We start from the raw sequence: 26,810 nt of genomic DNA, 5'->3' as shown, positions 1-26,810 counted from the left end.
TTGCTGTGAAGACTACAAGGGATATCTATTACATATATGCGATAGACATCCCAGCATTTTTGCTGTACTAAGAATAATAAACATGTTTTATCACCCTGTTCGTGTCCTTCCTTTCTTGGGTTTTGTGTTGTCACTACCACACCAGGAAAGCATTTCTGACCATGCATTGCTATGTGATTTCCCATCGTCTAGATATACTCTATCTCTCCTGAAAGTTTGTAACCACTGTACTGATACACCCTGTATATATTTTTTATAATGATGATAAAATTATGGTTGTAATAAGTGAATAATCATTTTTACCTCTTACACTGTTTTAAACATAACTTTACTGACTGCTGATTCATAGGTATTCAGGCATGGCAGATGCAGAAAATTTTCCAGGGGAAGGCAAAACTTGAGATAAATAATTACATCAATAAATAATTATCAATAAATATATAAAATTATTTACACTTACCTTTTTAAGAATATATTTTTCTTTTTAAATGATAAAAAACACACCTTTAACAATCCAGCAAATAAAATTTACTAAATTAAAAATGTTTTTGATCATTTTTTTTTTGTTTTTGTTAAATTGTTAAAGGTGTGTTTTTTATCGTATTCTATTTATCCAGTACATGCAATATATGAGTATTTCTTTTTAAATTTGTTTTGCTATAAATTTACAATTCCCACTTCACTCAGTGACTCACTAGGTACAGAGGGCAAATAAACTGGTTGCTGTTCACAATAATGAACTTTTTTCACAAATCAGAAAAAGATGAATCAAAGACAGGAATATACATTTATTTCTGCAATAGATGAAACATGTTTATGGCTATCATGAGTTACAAAACTGGCCAACTCATAATAAAATTTTAAGATATGCAAATCATCTTATCGGGGTATAGGGTTACATATGTCAATCACTTTTATGATTATAGTTTGTGAAATTTTTTATCTTATCCCAGGGGGCAAGTGTCCCATTTTCCTTTGCTGATGCTCATATACTCAGAACAGTTCTTTGGTCTACTCTCCTAGCCTGTTAAATTTGTTACTTCTGAATTACTGAACACAGCTTAATATATTTAAATTATTTTAAACATTATTTAATTTTAAATGGTTTAAACAGCTTTTTTAATATTGATTTTTATTCCTATAATTTTTATTTATTCATATTATTTACATTATTTAAATTTATCAACTTATACTAATGATTTTTATGTATGATGTCCTTTTAATCGAAAGAATTTTTCTTCGTAGACAATCTCACAGCATTTTAGTCAGAAAATTAAGGTTTTATTTTAAAAATTTGAACTCAAATGCATTTTGGGTTGGTTTAAGTTTCCAACACCTCTTCAGTACTGTTAAAAAATTACAAATTGTAATAAAGGACACAACATTATTTAAATATTACATAAAAGGATTTCTACAATACAAATACTTACATATTATATAATGGTATATATTAAAATTCTATTTCTATATTTTTATCTTCCATAGGTGTATATAACAGTTCACTATATTATAAAAATGTAAATTATTGTGGTTTAAAACATTTTATAAAACTTTATACACTTTAACAGTATAAAATGTATTCATTTAAAATTTTCTAAAAAACTTACATTTTTCCAATAATTATGTATTATATTGCCATTTTTTACATTTAAAGTGGGTGGGTTAATACCCACTTTAAATGTAAAAAATTAGTTCATCCAAACAGTCATAACACTTCACAATCCAAATTATAACACGTCCCCATGGTATAATCACATAAAAAATAATAATTGTCAAATCAATAGAAATAATATAAAAGTTTTACATTTAGAAAAGGACCCTTACAAAAGAAAATTTAAAGAGTATATAGAAATAAAAAAACACCCAAAAGAAAATTTAGTTACTATTTCAGAAGATATGTTAATTGATCCTCAATGGTATAAATTAATAGAGAGTGCCTCCACACATTGAATATTGTTTAAAAAACATACTCCAAGATCGTTGTATGGGATGGTTTGGAATAAATTGAATTAATACTGGATAACACCTTTTGTCAGTATGTTTTTACCCTGTTTGGATGAACTGATACCCACTCACTTTAAATGTAAAAAATGGCAATATAATACATAATTACTGGAAAAATGTAAGTTTTTTAGAAAATTTTAAATGAATACATTTTATACTGTTAAAGTGTATAAAGTTTTATAAAATGTTTTAAACCACAATAATTTATATTTTTATAATATAATGAATTGTTATATACACCTATGGAAGATAAAAATACAGAAATAAAATTTTAATATATACCATTATATGATATGTAAGTATTTGTATTGTAGAAATCCTTTTACGTGATATTTTGTGGTGATACGCCATATTGTTGTATATATATATGTAGCGTAAGCCTAATATCAAGTTTCCTTAATCTTTTGTTCTATATCTTTTCTTCGAATTTCCTAACGGTCTTTTCTTTCCACTGGTGGGGGCGCAACTTCGAGGAATAACACCGGAAACAAGGGTGTAAAACGAAAGACCCTGAGGCAAGTCAGGGAGTGGTTTAGGTCATTCTGGTGTTAGCGTTCGAGAGAGGCAGACGGTGAGAGAAGGTCAAGATCGCCGATTAGCAGGACGGAGGGACCTTAAGTTGTCTGCAAAGAATCGAAGGACTTCTGATCTTCAGGATCATCAAGTTCAGAGATATAGGGAGGAAAGGTGAAAGTGAATCGAGCGCAATTCCCCGTTTTAGAAGAGTGACGATCTACGGAAGACCCGGGTACCCCGCCAAATCTTTTCTTCTTCTTACCTCTTCTCTTTTCCTTTCCTTTTTATTTTCTAGTTAGTAAGTTAGTTTAAGATAGGTTAAGTTAGTTGTAATATTTCGGGAAAATACCTGAACGAAGAAAAGCCATTGTCGCGAACACGTGTTACCATCCTTTGTTATCACAAAGATACAACGTACCAATTTTCTGTACATTGGAATTGCCTAGTTGGGATCCGAAAGAACCAAGTGTACATAGAGCTGCGCGAACTGTTAATAAAACATCATTTTTGTGTAAATAAATCTCGTATTTATTGTTCGTCCATCCTGTACACTACAATTTAAATAATGTCTTGTCCTTTATTACAATTTGTATATTTTTTAACAGCACTGAAGAGGGATTGGAAACTTAAACCAACCCAAAATGCATTTAAGTTCAAATTTTTAAAATAAAACCATAATTTGTTGAGTAAAATGCTGTGAGATCGCCTACCAAGAAAAATTCTTTGGACTGAAAGGACATTACACATAGAAATTGAATAAACAGCAACCATACTATATTACACTAATGATATTTCTACTAGAGTTATTGATTCATTCAATAATATGATTAAATTCTATTAGGTAATTCTACTGGAATTATCTTTTGTCATTTTTTTTTTTTATGTAGTTGGATTCAAGGAGGATGTAGCAACATTCCCTCATTTATTGATGATGATAACATTTGCTTTCCTTGTGGATCATTTATTAAACTCTTTAATATGAAAGAAGGTACAGAGACAAATATTTCTTCTCCTGGAGATGGCATTAGTTTCCTTACTTCAAATGAGCTTTTAAATGTCATAGCCATTGCTGAATTAACAACAATGCCAAATATATATATTATGCAATATCCATCCTTTCAAATAATTGGAATTTTAAAAAGTAAGTTTTCTTTGATAAAGCTTTTTTAAAGTTAATAACACATAAACTGGAGATTGCTACTCAAATTGTAGTCCATGGATCAGTGCTGTTTTAAAAACAGTTTATTACTGGACCATAATGAGATTTCAGTTAAATTTCATAATTTGATGTACAATAAAACTTGTCTAAAATGGAAATCTGCCTTAACAGAAAAAAATTCTTTGGAACAGAGTGATTTTCTTTGTTAAATCTTACTGTAAGTCAGAAACATGTTGAACATGGAAATGGAAGAGGTTTTTGGGTACTTAGCTTAGAACTTACTTTAACCTGGATAAAGTGGAAAATTAAAATTTCACTTATATCTATAAGTGAAATCATCTCCAAGTATAACAGCCATTGCAGAACTTAAACTGTATTTTGAGAATAGGTTTGAACATTGTCAGAGAAACAAAGATTATGTGACATGGAGACATATGGACACACAGTCTTTATTAATATCAGCCTTTGTTGCAATTAACCAGGAACAGAATTGAATACTTTCAAAAATCAAAAAATTGACTAGTTTGCTTTAGTGTTAGCTCATAAGAATTGCATTTGAGAATTCTTGTATTCAAATACATAGCATAAGTTCTCCAGAACAGAGAACTTTTTGCAATCAAATAGTTCTCAGTTGCATTTGAGTACTTCCATCTCTAGTTAGAATCACTTTGGATTGAATCTAGTAATAAAAATTATTTTTTATTTAAAAGTGATACATGAATGGTATAGTTTAAAGATTAAAATAGAAACAAAATACTAAGACCTGTTCAAAATGGAAACCTGTTAAAACAGAAAAAATAATTTAATATCATGCAATTCCAGTTGCACAGATTATACAGTATTATGTTAATAAAATGATTTAAAAGTCTTTAGGTCATTAAAAAACATATTATTTTATTACTTTTGTTTTTCATTATTATTTAAACATGTAGTGCCAAGGATAGACTGATGATTGAAATAGACTTAGGAAATTACTTAAAAACAGCCCACAAACCCATTTTTTCAAAACGATTAGAACAAATTTTCTTATTGTATTTTTCTCACTAATTTTGTCTAAAAATTAAAATAGATGAGCAATTACTTATTGTGACATTGTCACAATGCTGGGCTGCAATTTTTTGTCACAGTGCACTTAAGTTTAGTAGTGTCTTACCACTGTACAGTACATCACACTTTTCCTGCTAACAATGAAGTCATACCAGCCATGTATCTAATTCCATTAAGAGAAAATTTTTTAATTGAAATAATGTGACTCTTGGCCCAAAGCAAAAGTTTGTATATAGTTAATTGGAGCCTCCTGCCCCCCTTAGCTTTCCATATCTGGTCTTGACTTTCATCTACCTAATTCCATTCTCAAGATTAAGGAAGGATGGATGGACAGACAGACGATAGTGGGAATTTATAGATCTACAATATTTTCAAATTACAGCCCAAGAAAAAAGAACTGTATTTGAACTCTATTTTCATTTTATAATTATTTATTTATTTATTTTTCAAAAGTGCTGGTCCACGAAGGATTGAAATGAAAGAAAACTGATCCATGAACACAAATGCTTTGAGAAGAACTGCTGTAGATGATTTAATTGTTATACAATATTATATATTTTAGATGGAGCTACACTTGAATATTTATATTTGGAATTTGCTTTTGATGAAAAATTAATATCTCTTGGAGGCATACCCGATTTTAAACTAACAATATGGTAATATTTTACATATTAAAGAATTTTTATTATAAAATAAAAATATTTAGCTGTTAAATTTATGTTAAATTATGTAACAATATATAATTTTGTTTGTATTTAGGAAATGGACCACTCAAGAAGTTTTATGCACTATGGAAAATTATTTACCCTCTTATGTTTTATCTAAAACTCCACCTTTAGTTCAAATTTCAATGAATCCTTTAACATATAAGAAAATTTGTATGACTTATCCAGAAAAACTAATATTTTTTGAAGTTGAACAGTTTGCTAATGATTTTGTGATGAATAAATGGTGAGTTATAATCATTTTATTAATTTAATTCACTGAACAAATTTTATTGAATTCCAATTGAAGATTGCTAATGAAAAATTATAGACTAGTTTAACATTTATTAAGGATTAACTAGTCACTTTTGTTACTCAGCTGAATTAATCAATGCATCTTTAACAATGGTTGAAGTTTAAAGAACACTAATGTTTTCGACTTAGTTAAGGGATCATCTTCATGCATTCGTGTATTCTGCATGTATGGAAATACATGTCTGAGTTAGATGCTTTCCTCCAGCTAACAAATAATAATCCCTGTGGTCTAACCCTACAAATGGACAGATAAGCATTGATAATGCTAAGTGTTTTGATGTCTGTCTTTTGTTTACACAAATCTGCACAAAAGTCTATCTAAAGCCAACTATTTTATATTCTTGGCTTATAATAGATAGTTATATTCTATAACTATCTATTTTATATTTTATATTTTATATACTATAAAATAGTTGGAAGCTATTTTATATTTCTACTTTCGCCTTCAACTCTTTCAGCTACAAAATATTAGTCTTCTGCCTGCAAATCAAACATATCTACACTCACTCATAGATTTGAATATGAAGTTGAACAGCATTATCAGTCTAGCACTACAAAATGGATTCCAATGACATAATATCCTCTGCCTCTTCAAGAGCATTACATGTACTATACTGGCTAAAATATTTCAAAATGTAAAGCAAAAGCCCCTTCCATTGCCATGTACACTTGCTTTAAAAAACCTTTAGCCTAGTTTCAGAACCATTGCTAATAACAATAGTAATAACTCTCTTGCCAGTCACCACCTTGCTGTGATGAGAAAGTTCAGTAATTCTGATGAACCACAGAGCTTTGCTGGCTGGAGCATCTGCTCCTGGTAGGGTCACCCATGCCAATGAAGTCTTTGGGGGAAATGAAGCCAAGAGTGACTGAACCCACATCTGTGGAGATCATCTTGGATCATGTTATCACATGGTGATAATATGGTCCAAGTGTAATGCTGGCTTGGACAATGCCCAGGTTAACAAGGTCTGCACTTGTGAATTAGGCAGAGGCTCACATTTGAAAAATATGTCACTCTCTCTTGGCCACCAGTAGTGAAAGCAGCACTGGTCCAAGTATGGCTACTGTAATACACACATGTTTAGGGAAACCAGCTTAATTTCAATGTTTCTGAGGCAGTCCAACCACAGACCACTAAGGCAAGTAAGCCACACCAACGAATGAAATGGACATTGGAAATGAGCAAGTTTATCATCCGTATTTACTTCACCATCACAAAACTTTTGTGGCTGTATGCCATGTATTTGGATATAATTTATATATTTTATTTTTTAGTTTTATTTCACTTCACGTGCTTTTCTCCCCTTTCTTTTCTTTATCTGTTGTCTTCCCTCTTTGGAATGTCTTTGAAATTCCTTTCCTTTTATGGCCAGCGGATATCCCCTAAGACAAAGAGAGGGTGTGCGACCCCTGAGGGGACGAGTACGATACCAGAGGGCAGGAGGGTCGTGAACTGGACACAGACGGAATTCGGACTCAAGAGAGAAAGGAAGGAGACCAGCTTCTTGTACGTTGTTGGCAGTGTGCAGAAGAAAAAAAGGTAGACTGAATAAGGATCTCTGTGATAGATTCGAGGAGTCAACGGTAAATTATCGAATCTGAACTGTCGACGAGTCATTGAACTGAAAGAAACAAAGGAAATACCCTCGTTCCTTTGTGTAAAACCTTCGCTATGGACATTACAAAGAAAAAGGTCGTTTTCCAAAGATCTCAAGAACCAACACTGGGTACCCCCTATCTAATTTTTTACTTTTCCTTCCTGTCCCCTATTCTCCTACTATAGTTTAATATTAGTCTTAGTTTTATCTTTATTCGTATTTTTGATAGTTTAATAATTAGCGTAAGATTAATTTTAATTATTTCTCTTTTGTCGCGTAACATATATATTCGGGATTTTGTATGTACCACCGTGTTCTTTCATACGATTGTTTCCATCTGTCGGGATAGAAAATATTCTGGCATCCTAGAAATGAACCTGTAGATTTTTTTTTGCTGTAATTAAAGTTTCCGCTTTGTTTTTTTGTTACACGTGTTTTTCTTTTGACCAAGAAAAAAGCTTATTTTCACACTTTAAAGTTTTTAAACAGACACAACAGACAACAGTTACATCACTTGTTTTCACAACATTGTCTTCATCTCACAGTCACTGTACAAAGGGTTGTTGATCAAAAAGGAACAATTATACATAACAACCTCATGCCACAAACAACACTATAATGTATCAAATAACGTATTGCAGAACAATTGCATTAAACAAATAACAACAACAAACAATCACATAATCCACCATGATCATCATGTTACATGCATTGACAATAAATTTAGATGATTTGTGAGCAGCGGTCACAGAACATTTTGTTTTTAATATATATACAGATAAAAATTATTAAAAATTAGCCATTTTTTTAACTCCAAGTCCTCGGAAGTTTTTTTTAACTTCAAGTCTAAGTCCTCAGACTTAGAGTTAGAGTCAAAAGTAGAGCCTCTTTATCTCTCCTATCCCTACACAAAGATTTCCTTCCCCTTTGTTAACCCTTTCCACAAATTCATGCTGAGACCATGGAGAAAGTTAACAGATGGGTTCTTTTGAGAAATGAATTGTAGACCCCCCTGTGACCTATGTGATCTACTTACATGCTGTTTCTTTGTAAAGTGTTGGTTTCAGTTTCAGTGGGAACAGAAAATTTTGCATTTAGTATATATATATAGATTATTATTAGTATTATTACATTTGTGTATACTATTTAACACCAGAGACAGTATTATTATTTATTTTATATAAAAAAGATTAAACATAAATCCAGAGAAACAAATTGAAAGATTTCTGGAGTCAGAAATTTATTTCAACTTGTAAAATCTGTCAAGAATTTGTTAAAATATCTGTTGTGATATAAATAACTTTATTCTAAACATTATATTTTGAATACAGTTGTTTGTAACAATAGACACAATTCAATTCTGTAATAAATCAATTAAGTAATTAATGTTAAATACAAACTTACTGCAACACCTGTGTATTTACTGAGAGAATTTTTTTTTATTAACAAACATTTTCAGCCTACTCCCATAGATCATCGTCAGGTTTTATAGAACCATTTTTAGAAAATGTTCCACAAATAGAACATTCCATTTAAATTTTATCTTTGAAATATTCTAAATACAGATTTAAAATGAAACAAATTAAATGAATAAATTTTGAAAAATATAAGGTTAACGGAATACAAATAAAAACAAAATTAGGAAAAATATAACACAAAAGTCAAATATGATTATAGGGAGAGACACAGGGATTTTATGTCCTAATTTTTTTCAATGTTGTATTTTCAAGCTGAAGATAAGGGGTTTGCATCCCTCACATTTAAGCACTGCTCTTTGATCTTGTTCTTGTATATATCTATTTTGGTAATGGTAAAAAATAGACTTTATTCTGTAATCAAAAAAAGTCTATTTTTTACCATTTGTCTGAAAAATTCCTGTATGATAAGTTCATAATAAGAGCAAATTTATACTAAATCAAGATTGCAAATATGATAAGACAAAAAAACTGTAGAAACAACCATTAATTATTATTTAGCTGAATACATGAGATAAAATCAATATATTCAAATTTATCAAAACTATTATGAATTAATATATTTTTCACAAAATATTTTAAGATTTATTGTTTTAATGTGAAATTCTCTTGAAGAATACATTAAAAAAATTAGTAAATGACTTCTATAAAAATTTTGCTATTTGTTAATAACAATCGAGAAACAGTATTTCTTTTGCAGTTTATGTATGTTACCTGTTGAAAATGAAACTGAAGTGATTTCTTACTCATCTAATGGGGAATTTCCAAAACTGGATCTGTTTTTAGAAATTGATAATTTAGATTCAAAAAATATGCTTATGAAATCTCTGGTTCAAGTGCCACTTTCTGCTAGTACAGGAATGTCAGATGACAATCTTCAAGATTTTTTAAATCATACTTATGGAAAATATCAAGTTATTCCGACTTGTCATTGCTGGCTTAATGATGGGAGTGTTCTAGTTAGTTGTAAAGATGGTAGCATTTTACAGGTGAGTTTGATAACAGACAATTTTAAATATATATTTAATTTAAATTTAAAATTTATGTACTGGAAATTATTGAATTCAATTCTTAGAAACGTAATAATAGAGAATTTTATTTCATTTACATACAGTATGACAAATAAAATATGTATAAAAAGATATTTATTTCCAAATCTATAAATGCTCTGCACAAGAACAGTTAAATTTTCAATTCAATGTGGAAGTGAATGCGTGTGCTAATTTTTATACAATTATGTTTAGATTTTTTTATTATATTATATATTATTTATCAAACACATTACTTTTGTAAAAATAATATATATGTAAGATGTCCAAAAAATTTTTTTTTACTTAACTTCTCATCATTATGTTGCACACACTGATTTAACAATTTTTAATTATAAATTTTCAAACTCTCTAGCTTTTATTTTTTTTTGTTCACTGTATGTTTAATATAAGCTAGACTACTAGATAGACTAGACTAATAGATGTAATTATATATATATATATATATATATATATAATTACATCTATGTATCGGGAGGGGTTTTTTTTGTTTATTTCTTTTTGTGTATTGTGTTTATTCCCTTTTTGTTGTATTGGGTTTTCCTTTTTTATTTTGTTATACATGGCCCTCCTTTTGTTCCATTTCACCTTCTTCTTAGGTTGGTGGAAGAAGCCACAGGATTGGCTGGATGATAAATCATGTATAGAGGTCTGACATCCGACCTCAGGAGATATAAATAGTAGTACAGTGTGTGAAGCGGTACCTTTTTTCTTTTGGTTTTGGTCTCGCCTGTGAAACATTTGGAAGACAGGTGTTAACAAGTGGTATGAGAGTCCATACAGAATGGAGAACTATAATAGAAAGGAAAAGAATCAATGAGAGGATCGCCCAAATATATTATTCTTTACGTGGGATGATGATTAATGGAGCATATCTCTGTTCCAAAATAAAGGAAGGGGCTATGAGTAACCTGGGTTCATGTTAATCCCTCTTTTGTTAATTTTGTAGTCTTACCTTGTCAAGTGTGATTATAGGGGGATCTCACAGATCGTGTATTAACAGAATTTTGGTGGAGAGTGAAGGTGATTTCCTTGTAATGCAAGAGTCAAGACTTGTGAGGATTAATACCCTATGTATTTTCTGCTTGTTAATTATTTCATTATTATTAAAGAAGTTTATTTGATTGTAAGCCAATGTGTCGTTCTTTTGTCTAAACCCATAGACTCAGGTCTAGCTAGGGTCCCAACAGTTTATATACTCTTAATTCATGTGTTGCAATTATGCACTTGTTTTTGCAGATGATTATTGGGCTACAGTTTTCAAAAATTGTCACAATAATCACAATAAATAATCGCTTGTTGTTTTTAGCTTGAGTTTTAACTTCATGTAACTTGAGTTTTAACTTCATTATATTCTTGTAAACTTCTCATTTGATTTTAAGATAGTCAGCTGGGATGTAATTATTGTAAAAAAATAGATATTGGACATTTGGTGAACTTGTGTGACTACTGAATCACATGCTATCATTCCTAATGATTTGTGGTGTACATGAGGACGAACAAAAAAAATACGAAATTTTACACAAAAGAATAATATTTTATTATTATTTCACGTGGTCCTTTATACACTATATACTTCGTGATCCCAACTATACACCGCTGATATATACAACTGTATCTAGTCAGTGCGGTAAAACTGTGTACATACAAAGGGGATTGATGCGTTTACGCGACAATGGTCTTTGTTTGTAGCTCTCACAGAGGTAATACGGGTTAACTTAAACTATCTTAAACTAGCTTATAATCTAAAAGAAAATAGGAGAGGGAAGAACAAAAGGGTAAGAATAGAAGAAAAAAATGCTGGGTACCCAGTGTTTCTTTCTTGTCTGGTCTTCACTCTTGACGAAATGGGGACTTCTATCGCAGTCACTTGTAGTTGTCCTTTTCAATCGCTCCGATCAAATGAAAGAGTCTATATCGCTAAACTCTCAGTTCTTCTTGTTTTCGTCTATGTCAGTTCTTTTTCTGTAGACGACCTCGGCACTTTGTCTCGATCCGTGACGACGACCACTTTCTTTTTCGTCCGCTTCTTCTCGACGCTAGCTTCGGAATGCCTCACCCACGCTCCCTGACTTGCCTCAGGGCCTTTGTTTCACACCCTGTTTCCGGTGTTATTCTATGAAATTTCGTTCTCACCAGCCGGAAGGAAAGACCGTTAGAGAATTCGAAGAACAGACATAGAACAAAGGATTAACGAAACTTAATACTAGGCTTAACGCTACATATATATATACAACAATATGGCGTATCGCCACATATGCCCCCCCTTAAGAATCAAACTCCGTAATGCAACTTACGGTAATCTATTTTACACCCACGAAGATTATACGGGTGTTGACTTATCACATCTTTATTACTATTAACAATTTTTTTCTCGTTATTACCCTCCTGTTCTCTCGATTGGTGGTTTCCTACACCTGATCTTGGTTCTCTGTTGGGTGTCCCCATCCTCAGGTATTCATATGGATCCCCAACTTCCAATTCCTCTTCCTCGACTGGTGCTTCCCGCATTTCGCGATGTCGAGGAGCTATTCTCTTACTTTCTTTATATACTGGGGAGTAGCATAGTTTTAGGCGGTCGGTATGCACCACCAATTTTTCCTTTATACGATTACTACCAAGTTCAACTGTTACAGGGCCTAACACACGAATAATCCTATACGGCCCTAAATATTTTGGGGAAAATTTTCCCGTACCTCTCTGCTTACCCTTTCGAAGCAACCACACCTTCTGACCTTCTTTCCACACACTAATTCTTTTGCCGTCGTTTTCTCTTATTCTGTTTTTTCGGTTCCGCTTTCTCCCCAATTCGTAAGCAGTTCTCCTTAACACATTCAACTTATCTACAAATTCAGGACCTCTTTCTTGGCGTTCTACATCCCCAACATTTTCTTCTGGGAACGCGCTAGGAAAACGAGGGTCAAACCCATACAGGAGAAAGGCTGGAGATTCATTAGTCGCTGAATGGGTTGAGTTGTTGTAAGCGAACGCAGCAGGGTGAATGAAACTGTCCCAATTACGATTGTCGCCCTTTGATATCCGGGCAATAATACCACATATGGTTTTATTAAAACGTTCGCATACGGAATTTGAGGACGGGCGATAAGCGGTCGTAACATTATGTTTAATTGTTAATTCATTACATACTCCCTGGAACAAACCAGAAGTAAAATTTGCCCCTCTGTCAGATATAATGACGTTGGGGCAACCATACCGACATATAATATGGTCAAAAATTTTATCAGCAATCTCCTGAGCAGACTGATTAGAGATGGGGATTGCTTCAGCATAGCGGGTGTAAATATCGACTATGGTTAATATGAATCTATTCCCTTTCTGGGATGTCTGAAGTGGGCCTATGATGTCTGTAGCCACTTTCTGGAGGGGAAAATCAGCGGTCTCAGTTTCTTGAAATGGGGCTCGGCCTCTGTGTAAATTATGCTGCTGGCAGGTTTTGCAGCCCCTGATTACACGCTTGACATGATTTTTTAAATTTTTTATATAGTAATATCTATCGATTATATTACATGTTTTCTCGACCCCAAGGTGGCCAGACAGGGTAGAGCTATGGAAGGACCATATCACACGATCAATCATATCTCTCCCTACACACACACGGGCCCACCTCCTAAGCCCCATTCTTCCTGGTTTTACATTCATAACAACCTCACCGTCAAGTTGGAATTCAGGCTGTTGAACACCACTTGTAACCCCTTGATTGTCAGTTCTTTTACAATTGTTACGTAACTTCATTAGGAAGTCATCTCTCTCTTGCGATTCCACTACCTGCCGCCATAGTTCCTTATTATCAATGACGTTACTGCTCACATCTTTCTCTAACTTCTTATTACCATAATCTGGCCGTGATAGTAAATCCGCAACTTCATTACGTTTTCCTTTTACGTGGTTTATCCTTACATCATAATCAGCGATCTCTGTTGACCACCTCATGATCCTTTTGTTATGGTTTCTCATATTGCCGATGAAGATCAAAGGCTTGTGATCTGTGTGCAGCTCGACTCTGTATCCAAGAATTAACGGCCTGAAGTGACGCAGCGATAATATTATGGCCAAACATTCTTTTTCGATTGTTGAGTAATTTTTCTCGGCACCTACGAATTTTCGGCTGAAATATCCCACCGGATAGAATTCACCATCCTCCCTCTGTCCTAACACTGCGCCTGCACAATAGTCCGACGCATCAGAATATAAATGAAAGGGGGACCCAAAATCTGGGTGTTTCAATAATGGGGGTTTCGATAGTATGCTTTTAAATTTTTCAAAACTATCTTGACAGTCGGCATCCCACGCAAACCTTGCATTTTTCTTAGTTAATTTAGTTAGCGGGAGCGCAAGATCTGAGAACTTAGGTACAAAGCTCCTAAAAAATCCCACCATCCCGAGAAAACTTCGCACTCCTTTCACACTACAAGGGGGTTCCAATTCGAGTATCGCCTTCATATTGTCGACATCCGGGAGTATCCCTTCCTGACTTATAACGTGGCCTAGATATTTAACTTGCCTGACAATAAAAGAACTTTTTGTGGGATGTAATTTCAAGTTCGTTTTGTCCAATGTCCCTATCACCTCATCCAGGAGAGATATGTGATCGTGGAGTGATTTAGAGAAAAGTACTATATCGTCCTGGAATACATAGCAATTTATGCCAACAAAACGGGCTAACACTTTAGACATTACCGCCTGGAAGAACCTCCCGCTATTCTTCGCGCCTTGCGGGAGACGGCACATTTGAAATTTACCCCAGGGAGTCGAAAATGCAAAAACATGCCTAACAGATTTATCTAAGCTTATCTGAAAATAGCCAGATTTTAAATCTAGGACTGAGAAGTACTTGCTCCCATGAAACTTACTTAGTATCTCGTCTACTCTGGCTATAGGGAATTCCTGGGTTGTAGTGACCTCATTCACGCGCCTCAGGTCGAGCGTCATCCTGATCTCCCCATTTTCCTTTTCTACGACGTGGATTGGGGAATTCCACGCGGACGAACTTTCTTCGATTATCCCCGCTTTTAGGTACGCATCAGTCAGTTCTCTCAACTTAGGCAAGTGGCATTCGGGAATGCGATATTGCCGCACGTTTACCGGTCTGTCCTGATCAACGATCGGTTTGTGGGACTCGCCTATCATACCCGTTAATTCCTCGACGCGTTCGGCGAAGCAACCTGGGTGTTTTCTGAATATGTCATGCACCTTTTTCTTCTCTTCCGAACTTAAACCTTCTAACCCTTTAATTACTATATTTGAATCGCTCGTCAATTCATCGTGTACATCTATATACGCGCTACAACCACGTGTTTTCTCCTCCATGGATACTCTCATACTATCTATGACCTTATAGATCTCCCCAATTACATCCATCCCTAGAATACCTTCGTATTCTACGTGTCCCGGTAATAGCATACACGCGATCCTCACTTTACACGCCTGATTCCTGTACTCCACTTTTGCACGTATTAATTTCTCACACTCTGTCACTTCACCGTTTATCCCCCTGATTCCCAAGCCTTCACCGTCTGCTGTTGCACGTGCTATGTTCCGGTTCGATATACCCCTTATCACCTTAGAATTTATAATAGATTTTTCCGCCCCTGTATCTATAAGAAAGTGACACTTCACGCCTTCTATTCTTCCTACCACTAGCGGAAGACCTCTTTGCGATTTAGTTACTTTTTCGGCCAGTCTCACATTTATGAAAGGAACGTTATGCTGACCAGTGTTACGCTCCTCTACAAGTTTAAATGATTTTTTCTACGTTCCGGGCAATTTCGAGCGAAATGACCTATCTCTCCGCACGTGAAACACCTTTTCCCTACAACTTTGCTCTTCTGTTCGTCTCTATTCGCCATCTTATTCACGGCCTCAACCAGTGATTCGACTTTCTTCTCCAATTCCCTAATTCTATCGTCATCTTTATTTCCCCTAACTATCCTATCACTGCTCTTGCCTACTATGGCATCCGATTCTTCCTCTATCCCCACGTTTACGTTTTTACGTTCAAAACGATGATCGCATTCAAGTCCTATCGCTTCCTCGCCCTCGGCTATAACAAACGCCTCTTCGAGGGTCTTAGGGGCCCTTCTCAATACATTTCCCTTCAAATTACCTTTCAGTCCCTTTACAAATCTTTCCTTAATTATATCGTCCGTAAACGATCTCAATTTGTCGTTATCACTAATGGCCCTTGCCAACAGAGTTTTTGTGCGGATTGAAAATTCCGTTACAGATTCATTTTGTCCTTGCTTTAAACTTAAAAGTTGGTCCAAAATATCTTTGTCTCCAGCTTCTCTTTTCTTGAAGCACTTTATTAAGTCATTCTTAATGTCTTCGTACGACCCGGGGTATTGGTCAAGGAGACACATGAATGTCGTCAGCGGTTCTCCTTTCAGCCTCGATTGCAGGACGGCAACTTTGACTTCATCATTCCACCCGGCAAGCTGGGCAATATTTTCTATAGTTCGAAAAAACTGTTTCACATTTACGGTGTCCCCCTGAGTTCCCGTAAATATAGGGATCATCCCTAGAAAGCCCGTCACCACCAAAGGTTGAGCGGGGCTCATTCCGTTACTGCCAATTGAACTACCGACTTGGCCGTCCATTATTGTTACACTAATCTTAATAATATATAATAATTACACAACACAAGAATAGATATAACACAAATTAACCCTATAACACGTGTGGCCCGTATACCTCTTCACAGTTGGGATCCTGTCGCGGACGCCATTGTGGTGTACATGAGGACGAACAAAAAAAATACGAAATTTTACACAAAAGAATAATATTTTATTATTATTTCACGTGGTCCTTTATACACTATATACTTCGTGATCCCAACTATACACCGCTGATATATACAACTGTATCTAGTCAGTGCGGTAAAACTGTGTACATACAAAGGGGATTGATGCGTTTACGCGACAATGGTCTTTGTTTGTAGCTCTCACAGAGGTAATACGGGTTAACTTAAACTATCTTAAACTAGCTTATAATCTAAAAGAAAATAGGAGAGGGAAGAACAAAAGGGTAAGAATAGAAGAAAAAAATGCTGGGTACCCAGTGTTTCTTTCTTGTCTGGTCTTCACTCTTGACGAAATGGGGACTTCTATCGCAGTCACTTGTAGTTGTCCTTTTCAATCGCTCCGATCAAATGAAAGAGTCTATATCGCTAAACTCTCAGTTCTTCTTGTTTTCGTCTATGTCAGTTCTTTTTCTGTAGACGACCTCGGCACTTTGTCTCGATCCGTGACGACGACCACTTTCTTTTTCGTCCGCTTCTTCTCGACGCTAGCTTCGGAATGCCTCACCCACGCTCCCTGACTTGCCTCAGGGTCTTTGTTTCACACCTTGTTTCCGGTGTTATTCTATGAAATTTCGTTCTCACCAGCCGGAAGGAAAGACCGTTAGAGAATTCGAAGAACAGACATAGAACAAAGGATTAACGAAATAGATATGGCATTTGGTAATTGTGTGACTACTGAATCACATGCTTCATTCCTAATGATTGATATGATGTGACACAGGACAATGCGTTAAAACCAGACACATTCTACCTGAAACTAAGGCAGGTGCTACTTGGTATGTACAGATGAGTTTAGTTGACTTCTGGAAATATTTGGTGATGAGATGTCTATGTGGTAAAAGAATAAACAAAATTTGACAATTTTTGCTTGTTTTCTCCACAATCAATGCATTTTGCTAATTAAAAAAGGAGTAAAAATTACTGTCATGCAAACAATAAACAGGAAAAAGAATTTTCTTAAGAATTCTGTTTTTTTAAATTAAATGATTAAAAAGTGGAGAATGTTTTATTCAATTTAATTGATTCAATGAAACTAGATTTTGACATGTTTCTTTATTGTACAGAAGTATGTTTCCATAAAATTATGACATTGTGCTTGCTTCTGCCTAATTTTTTTATGTGACATTTTGCAATGAATTTTTGAACAAATTAAAAGCTATTGCTTTTAACAGAAAACATGCTTCTTTCCTCAACAAATTGAATAGGAATTCAAACACATTACATTTACATTTAAATCCAAAGAATATAAAATGCACTTATTAAATTTCTAAATTAATATATCTTTAACTTTATAAATTAAAAAAACTTCAATAAAGAAAACACACGAAATTACTTGCAATAGCTGCAAATCTTCATCTATCATAATGATTTGCATATCACAAAGGGGAATAAAACTAAGCATTGCCAAGGCAGTGTGAAAGTGTTAAATATATCACTTATGCATTCACAGATGGAGACTAGGATACCTTACAAGTAAGTATTAATCATACATGACTACTTTGATCTGTTTCAAAGACACACTGAACCAAAAAGTGGTAGGATTGATAGAGATGCAACTCCATGGCCGTTTATTCTTAGAAAAATAAAAATACAAACAAAGAACTTATAACACAAATCATTGCCACACATATAGGTAATGACAGGAGAGAAATTTAACGGAAAGAAACAAAAAACTTTTAACTGTTTCCTCCTTTATTTTCCAGCAAAAGTTTCCAAGATTAATGTAATGCTTGTTTAAAAGGTTTGCAATAAAAACAAATGTTTGTTGAATTGGTTTTGTTTTAAAAGCCATTGCATCAGAAGAGGAATTGGAATTCAAGCATCTTGCAAATGTCAAGAAACTTACCTTGAGGAATGTGTAACTCCAACTAAATGAATAGGCAAGCAAAACAGTTAGAAAATTAGTGAAACAGTTTGTTAGTGCAAAATGGCAACCACTGAAACTTTCCACACTAAGAAGTAAGAGAATCTCTTCTGCATATTCAAAGAGGATTAAAAAGAAAAATGTGATTGTCTTGTATATGATGTTCAAGATGTTTGTCAGATTTCTTTCTTTTTAGTATGCAGAAAGGATCAGACAATTCATATCTCAGGATGAATTTTGCAATCTGCAGTTCATGTTGTTCATTCAAACCTTATGTCCTGGCAAAGTCAGCCTCTTAATGATTGCATGTGTCAATTTGTAGGAGGATTTATATGATCCATTAGTGACTTATCTGTGCATTTAGCAAATATCTAAAAACATCTTTTTAAATCCTATATCCTTTAAGGCCCCTAAAGAACCATGGCCCTGTTTTTTTTTACCTAAAGGCCTCCAAAAGAAATTAACCCTTTTCACAAATATCTGGATCTACTAACACATCCTGGAATAAAAGGTCAGAGTTTGCTGAAAAAAATTAAACTCAATGATAAGATACTTTCCATTTAATGTATGTGCCACAAGCAAAAGACTTATGTACATACATCTGTTCACATGTTGCCATAATTCATTGCACAATGTTGGTGTGATCCAGGATCACATAACTCTCAATGTCAGATATTACATTTTGGTTTTTGCTGTCTTTTTTCTTTGTTTAATATGGTTTGTTGTTCTCTATATATACAATCCAAAGTTACATTAAAATTGTTACGAGTATCAAAGCAAAATAAAAATAATAATTATGACTGTTATGGTATAAAATTAGCTAATATGTCATATTAAATGAAATTATTTTTAAAATTTATCTATATAAATTTTATAGCATGTTTAAATTTTTATGATGATAGGTGAATAGTGAAAATTATTCTGTGAAGAAAATATATTCTGTTATTTGGCCACATTTTCAAGAAGATCAAGATGATGTAGGACCAGTAATTAGTATGGCTCTTCATGCTGTTGGATTATATTTGGCAGGAAGAGTATGAGTTATGAGATTATTTAAAAGAAAGAATTACTTTAGTCTTTTTTTAAAAATCTGTTGGGCTGCAATTTGAAAAAACTGTAAACCTATAAATTCCCATTGTCATCTGTCTGCTGCTCATCCATCCATCTTTCTTTAATCTTGAGAATGGAGTTAGATAGATAAAGATGAGACCAGATATGAAAATCTTAGGGGAAGGAGACCCCAATTAACTATATACGAACTTCTGATGTAAATTGGAAGTCATGTTATTTCAATTGAAAAGTTTTTCACTGAAAAGTATTAGATAGATAACTGGCATAACTCTATTGTTAAAGGAAAAGCATGGTTTACAGGGGCAAGACACTACTAATTTGAGGTGAATAGCATATACCGTATATCTTGGCAGATAAGACGACCTTCAGATAAGACGATGTATAAATTTTTGTCGAAGTTTTATAGTTTTAGCATATATCTGTCCTATAAGACGACTCCCAAATTATCAACGGCCTATTAATTTAGTTTAGTTCAGCAATCATTATCTGAATAATAATACTGTAGTGTAAGGTAGCTGACTTCCAGGGGAAAACAGTTAATCACGTGTCAGGAAAACCTAGGGTCGAAATCGTATGTGGGTGGTAGCGGTAGGAGACAAAGATGACAAGCGTCTTACACAAAACCATTTATTCTAACAACTAAGTTAACTTACATATTATTGAGGTACAACACGATCTAGATTGTTATGGTAATGTTGGTATGGTGACGTTGGAATGTTCTGTGCTTCTTAGGTCAATTTTGGAGAGACACTTTTCTTGTGGCCCTGGTGTATGGATGGATGGGGTCCCGTTGTAGAGGAGGAGGTGTTCTGTCGGCCTCTGTAGACGGAAGACTTTGTTTCACAGGATCTTCGGACAGTCTTGACTGGAGCAGACTCGACTGGAGAGGAACTGCCTGTCTGGAGGAGAACTGCCCTTCAACCTTGAGATCTGGGGTTTTATAAGATTTTCCCGAAACCTGAGACTGATTCGGGTCGAGAGAGGTTGACAGAGTCTTTGAAGTCTGTGCTTGTATTTTACGCCATTATGGCTCTCCCTCTGACGTTTTGTCCCCAAGCAGTCTGCCAGATGTCTCTGCGGCTATTTACCCCCCTGTTTTCCAATTCCGACGCTCGTACATGAGCACCTGCATAAAGCCTCTCTTGGTTGACATCCCCCTCCGTTGTTCGTCATCAAGTCGCATTTGTTTTAAGATAAGTTTTAAGAAAGTTTCTTTCATGTCTGGTCTTCATCACCAAGATGTGTTCTCGATCCGAGTTCACCCTCGAAATATCCGACTTTGGAACTTTATAATTATTCACTACTTTTATGCGTTTTTGCAACCCTTACAATAGTGTATATGGAATTATGTCCTATTTGTAATTTTTTGAATGAACAAATTTTATTTTCTTGCATTTGGCAATTTTTGCAAACATTTGCACTAATTCGGGCATTCGTGTAATGACCTTGACTATTTACAAAAACATCCTGTGGGCTATTCTATTTTGTGCACATACCCTACTCTCTTCTAGTAAATAATTATGGTTTGTCCTTTTTTTTTTATAATGGTTTTAATTTATATAAATTTCAATCTAAGTTTTTTGTATCTGTCCTATAAGACGACCCCAGATTTTTGGGACCATTTTTTATGGTTCAACTATCATCTTATCCACTGAGATATACGGTATTTTAAATTAAATAAATGAAAAATATGATTAAAAATTGCAGCCTGGCATTGTGACCTGTCACAATAAATAATTGCTTATTATTTTATATTATTAAATATGAATCTTGAAAAAATATATAAAGATCAACAGAAAATAAACTTGGGCACTAAAAGTCTTTTCTGAATTTGAATTTGAAAAACAGTAGCTCCTCATGATATCACTCATTCAGATACATTATGTTTTTTATTTATTTATTTATTTTCTAAATATAGAAGTGCTTTAGTCAATAATTTTAAAAAGCTGGTTCCATTCCATTGAATTTCTACTGACAAAGAAATATTATGTTATTTTATCATTGACAATACTACCATTATATGAATTACAACATACAAAAATCAAGTTGGCACGGAGATCAAAAATAGCCAAAACAGTTGGATAGATACATTAGTTATATTATGCAATCTGATATATCACTCAATTGTTTGTCTCCTGATATGTGATATAATGAGTATTACAGTGAAGTACCAAAACAAAAATGCAATAAAATTATTCATTTAAATAGCAATTAAATATTCAAACTATAACAAAACAGACTGTTTTTTGTTATAGTTTAGAATATGATATAAATTTCAGAGCCTATAAGTTTCATTAAATTTTTTTCTGAATAAAAAGTTTAGTCAGAAAGTACTAAATATAATTCTTTTTTCATGTTTATATAATAAAAATTTCATTTTTTACAGTATGTAATAAAATTGCAGTTTTTGCATATTAAATTAATAATATATCTAATATAAATTTGAAGGATGTTTAATTTCTTTTGTGGACCAAAATAATTTTATACATATTTTACACTTTAGATATCTTACTATTTAATTATTATTATTTAAAATTTATTTTATTGATTTAGAAAAAGTTTAGAAGCAGTTGTTTTACTTTAAATATTTTTTAATTAAAAAATATTTAAAAATACAGTAGACCCCTCTATAACACGGGTTCATGTAACACAGATTTGTATAACATGGCGAAAAAATTGTGATCGTGTTCGTATAACACGCTAAAAGAGACTCGTATAACATGGTAAAATGTCATCACCGACTTGTGTTGTGACAGGATTAGTTGAAGCGGATATTGTACAAACCGTTGAGTTTAAACGAACACTGGACCTACTAAAAAACATTTATTATTCAATGGCCATACAAATTATATTTTTATTAATGATGTCTCCAAAGTTAAGTTATTTTTCTGCGAAAAATTCACTGATCAGGAAACTCGTGCCCGCCATTCGATGAGCCGCTCCGTGACAAAACAAGCTTAAGCAATGGCGTCGTCGAATGGTGCACATTTGGTAAGTATTCCTACAATTTTTTGTTTATAGCATAGTTTATATGGATTATTCTCAAAAAATTATATGTGATTTGGAAATGTTGCGTCAAATTAGTCTAGAATTGATTAATTTTATGGAAGAAAACCTTTCAAACAGCTATAGCCCCTAAACTGCACACGTGCCGGGCTGTGATTGGCTCATGTATTTAAGTGACTCATACAACATGGATTTATGTAACATGGAATGTATCTACTGTGTTATAGGGGGGTCTACTGTAATATCATAATATTAAAAATAATATGTATAATATATTTTTGTGTATATAACATAAAAAGGCATTTAATCCAAAGAAAATTGTTAGATCAAAATTAAAACTTGTACATAACCTATCTTAATATATACCTTGTGCATATGGAAGCTGCTGTGGCTGTCAGCCATATTGTGTTTTTTTTGGTGTGTTTCTTTTATAGTTTGTAAGTTATAAATACATATACATATATGTATATTTCTTTCTTTCTTTCTTCTTCCTTCATTTCTACTTTATTTCCGTTCCTTTGTCTCAACAATCTAACCGTTATCGCTGGAGGGCAGGATTACCCCTTCTAAGAACTAAGGGGGAGTGTAAACAAAAAGAAAAGAGGAAGCCCTGAGGACTAAAAGGGTAGAAGAACGACCACTTTTTGGCTGGACCTCGGAGGGAACAGACATCGTAAGCAGTGCTCCAGATTCAAGAAAGAGTGGAAGAAAGGGGACTGCGGCTGAGAGAGAGGACCTGCCAAGACCAGAGAACGAGAGGTACGAGGGTCTACAGGACACTGGGAGAATTGGAGATCCTAGACATCGAACTGCTGGTTCAGTAGAGACAGAAAGGAGATCACGATTGTGAAGAACACAAATCATTAAGGATATCGACTAAACCACTTGAACCCCGGGTACTTTCTATCTGCCTTTCCATCTTTTCTTTACTTTCCTAGGTCTATCTGTTTCCTTTCCTTATTAGTTTTAAGATAGCTATAAGGTTAGTTTTAAATTAGTCATTAAGTTTAGTTTTTAAGTCGGGTATAAAAGTTTTATGTTACGCGCAGGTGTATCATCGCTTGTACGCGAATAAGTGGTGACCCCCCCTTTCCCAGTGGGAATACTCAAGTTGGGATCTTATTGTAAATACGAAAGAAAAGAACAGTGTTCTGGGATTAATAAAGGATTATTTAATTGTATACAGAAGTTTTTTTTTTGTTCATATTTGTAACGTTTATTCGCAGACTTACAATTCTCTCGGTACGAACAACCACACTGCTGTAGTGTTCAGTGCAATGAGAATAAGAACCAGGTATAACATAAAAAACAAAACTTTAGTTTTTTTAACAGTATGAACACAAAAAAAAAATGACCAGGTCTCAACTCTGGTGCATTGTTAGTGAATACTTTTATACAACAGTATAGTACAATCAAGATTGTTACACAAAAGGATCCCTCGATCTCCTCGATCTCCTCAACCATTTTTTGGTATTCACACACGTGGGGTTTAAACCACAAAGTATACACAAAGATAAGCCGTGCTTAAAACTATCTTACAAACTATGTTTTTACTCTAATTAATGCTAAAAAGAGGGAAGAGATGTTAGATATAGATAAATTTACAAAGAAAGAAGTCTTAGAAAAGGGGTATCCGTCATTTCATGTATCACGATGAAACCATCAAAATATACCTTTTGCAGTTCTCCTGGATTCACTGGTATTTATATTTTCTTTCTTAGTTGTCAGTAGTTCTCATTCCTTTTTGGTCTTTCGAAATAGATTTCCCGTTTTGACTCTCAGGACTCGCTGGCACTTTCTGTACTGACCATATATCTTAGTGATTGTACCCTGTCACTTCTCACGCTACTCAAAGCCCAAAGCTTGTCCTTTGCATGCCTGTCTTCCTTGGGAACTTGACCAAAAAGTTCTGACTACCCTGATGTTTGCCCTCAGGGCCTTCTCCACTCTATTGTCTAATGCTCACACCCATAGAAGTAGGCCAAGAGTGTAAACTTCTTGAACTTGGAAACAAAGGAAAATCAAGAACGAAAGGGAAATTGATAGGCTAGGAAAGGGAATGCTACTAACTTTAAATTTAACACAATGAAGAAATACATGTTCCCAAGTTTCATATACTTGCATAATACATTTACTACATATTTTTTCAGGATCTATTGTTAATTTGCTATTATATGTTAAGATATAATTTTGACTGCATCTCAAATGAAGAATTAATCGTTTAACATAATAATTTATATCCATAAGCAAATAATCTTCACACACAAACGTTGTTTTAATGCTACAATATAATTGAAAGTGTTTATTCTTTTCTAACAGACCAATCTTCTTGTATACTTTGTTCACAGCATAGGTTTTTTTTAATATGAATTGATTGTTTGCTGAATAATTACATGTTTTAACTAAACTTTTTTCTGCTTATATGTCTTAATGAAAATTGATTGCTACATTTTAAAAATTTGTTTGTTTGATGAAAAAATGTGTATATAGCACCTACTTCACTAAAACAATGTTCTACCTTATCTCCACCTTCCCAGAATGAAAATCCTAGCAATTGTACTTGTTACCTTCTTTAGATAGAGAACTTTGTTATTTATTTGATAAATGCCTAATATATAAAAATATTCTATTATTATACATTAACACTATTTTCAATTAATTAAATGAATACTGTGTTTATTTTGACTCCTTTATAATATTTAAATAACAAAATAAAGAAATGTTATTTATTAATACTTGATATTAGTGCTTTGCTGAGAAGTTTCATCATCATATACACTCAAACCTGTTTTTGTACGGTCTTTTTTTGTGCGATTTTTTATATGTGCAATGTGTTTTGTGCAATTATTTTTGTGCAGTATACCAATTTGATTGAAATTCATATACTGCACACAAAAAATCACACAAAACAAATCGCACAAATAAAAAGTTGCAGTAAAAAAGACTGCACAAAAACAGGTTTGAGTGTATATTAGAATTTTCTAAATTTAAGTAAATTGAAGATGATGATAACAGTACAATAACAAAACATTTAAAAACATTTGAAGATGAGGCTTCTCAGCTTTAAAACAATAATGCCAAATAAATAAGACTTCTTAATTCATTAAAATTTATTTTGTTTCTATTATTTAAATTTAATGGATTATTTTGATTATTATAATGAATTGTTTCTAACTATAACAATTATAATATTATAAAAAGAAGCATTATAATCTATTGTGGTCTTACGCCATATTTTATTTGTATATATATATATATTCCTCTTTCCCTTTATTTCTCTACCCTTTGTTCCCTGCTCTCTTTCTTCTGGAAACTTCTCTCAGCGGGTGGCAACGAACTGGTTTTAAGATAAAGATAGCCTGCAGGGGCTAAAAGAGTGATAGACTGGCCACTTTTGGGCCGAGACGACGAGCTGTGAGGACGTGTTTAGTGAGGTCTCAAGGAATTTCGCGCTGACGGGAGCACGAAGAAGGCAGCAAACCGAACGTTACGGAATCTAGAGAAGAACTCTAGAAATCTGATACAAAAGCTCTTCTGGAAGTCTATCGAAAGAACACGAAGTAGAAAATTCGAACACTACGGTCGTCGAATCTCGTATCGTCCAAGAAGGCCTGAGTTATAGCCACCATCACGAGTTCACTAGCTAAGTTTGGGTACCTGTTCTTGTCTTGTTCTGTCCTATTATCTACATCTTCTCTTTCCCTCTCTAGCATAAGTAGTTTTAAGTAATTAGTTATAAGTTTCTTTTTCGCGCCCCTTCTGTAACGCGTCGCGTACATCAATTCTTTTGTCGCGAGTTTTTCGACTACGATTCTGCCGAGTTTTAAGTGATTTTGTAAAAGGTGTGTCGGAATACAAACGTGTATCGAGAATCCTGTATAATTTAACAAACGCGGGTGAAAAATAAAATAAAGTTGTTAAAATTTCCTTTATCCTCTCGTCGGACTTATTTTTTCACCATGTGCGTTTGACCACACTATAATGCACTAATACATTATTGTAATGCCTTTTGAAGGAGAGAAAAATGTTTTATTCAAGTATTAATTTTTGTTTTTAAAAATATAAAAATTTTATTTCAATAAATTATACATATTTTTTCCAAATAAAATTCAAAATTTTAATTATAAAAATATATATAATAATTTCTATGCTCATTAATTATTTTTATTTCATTAAATA

At 33.5% G+C, this 26,810-nt stretch overlaps 1 protein-coding gene across 4 annotated transcripts in view; it reads left to right on the top strand.

Moving 5' to 3' along the window:
- The window catches only part of LOC136974310 (cilia- and flagella-associated protein 43-like), a 124,541-nt gene that overhangs the window by 12,550 nt on the left and 85,181 nt on the right, over positions 1-26,810 (top strand). For 3 of the 4 annotated variants that reach the window (XM_067269154.1, XM_067269155.1, XM_067269153.1), the window contains exons 3-7: positions 3,408-3,661; positions 5,289-5,382; positions 5,486-5,677; positions 9,522-9,810; positions 19,457-19,588. In XM_067269154.1, the coding sequence (XP_067125255.1) occupies positions 3,408-3,661; positions 5,289-5,382; positions 5,486-5,677; positions 9,522-9,810; positions 19,457-19,588 (961 nt within the window). The remainder of the gene's footprint in view (positions 1-3,407; positions 3,662-5,288; positions 5,383-5,485; positions 5,678-9,521; positions 9,811-19,456; positions 19,589-26,810) is intronic. The other variant, XM_067269156.1, reaches the window with a different exon arrangement.

Source organism: Centruroides vittatus, unplaced genomic scaffold (genome assembly GCF_030686945.1).
Source record: "Centruroides vittatus isolate TY-2023 unplaced genomic scaffold, ASM3068694v2 contig_347, whole genome shotgun sequence".
NCBI lineage: Eukaryota > Metazoa > Arthropoda > Arachnida > Scorpiones > Buthidae > Centruroides > Centruroides vittatus.
The sequence above is the reverse complement of the archived record's forward strand: the minus strand, read 5'-3'. Positions and strand labels throughout refer to the sequence as shown.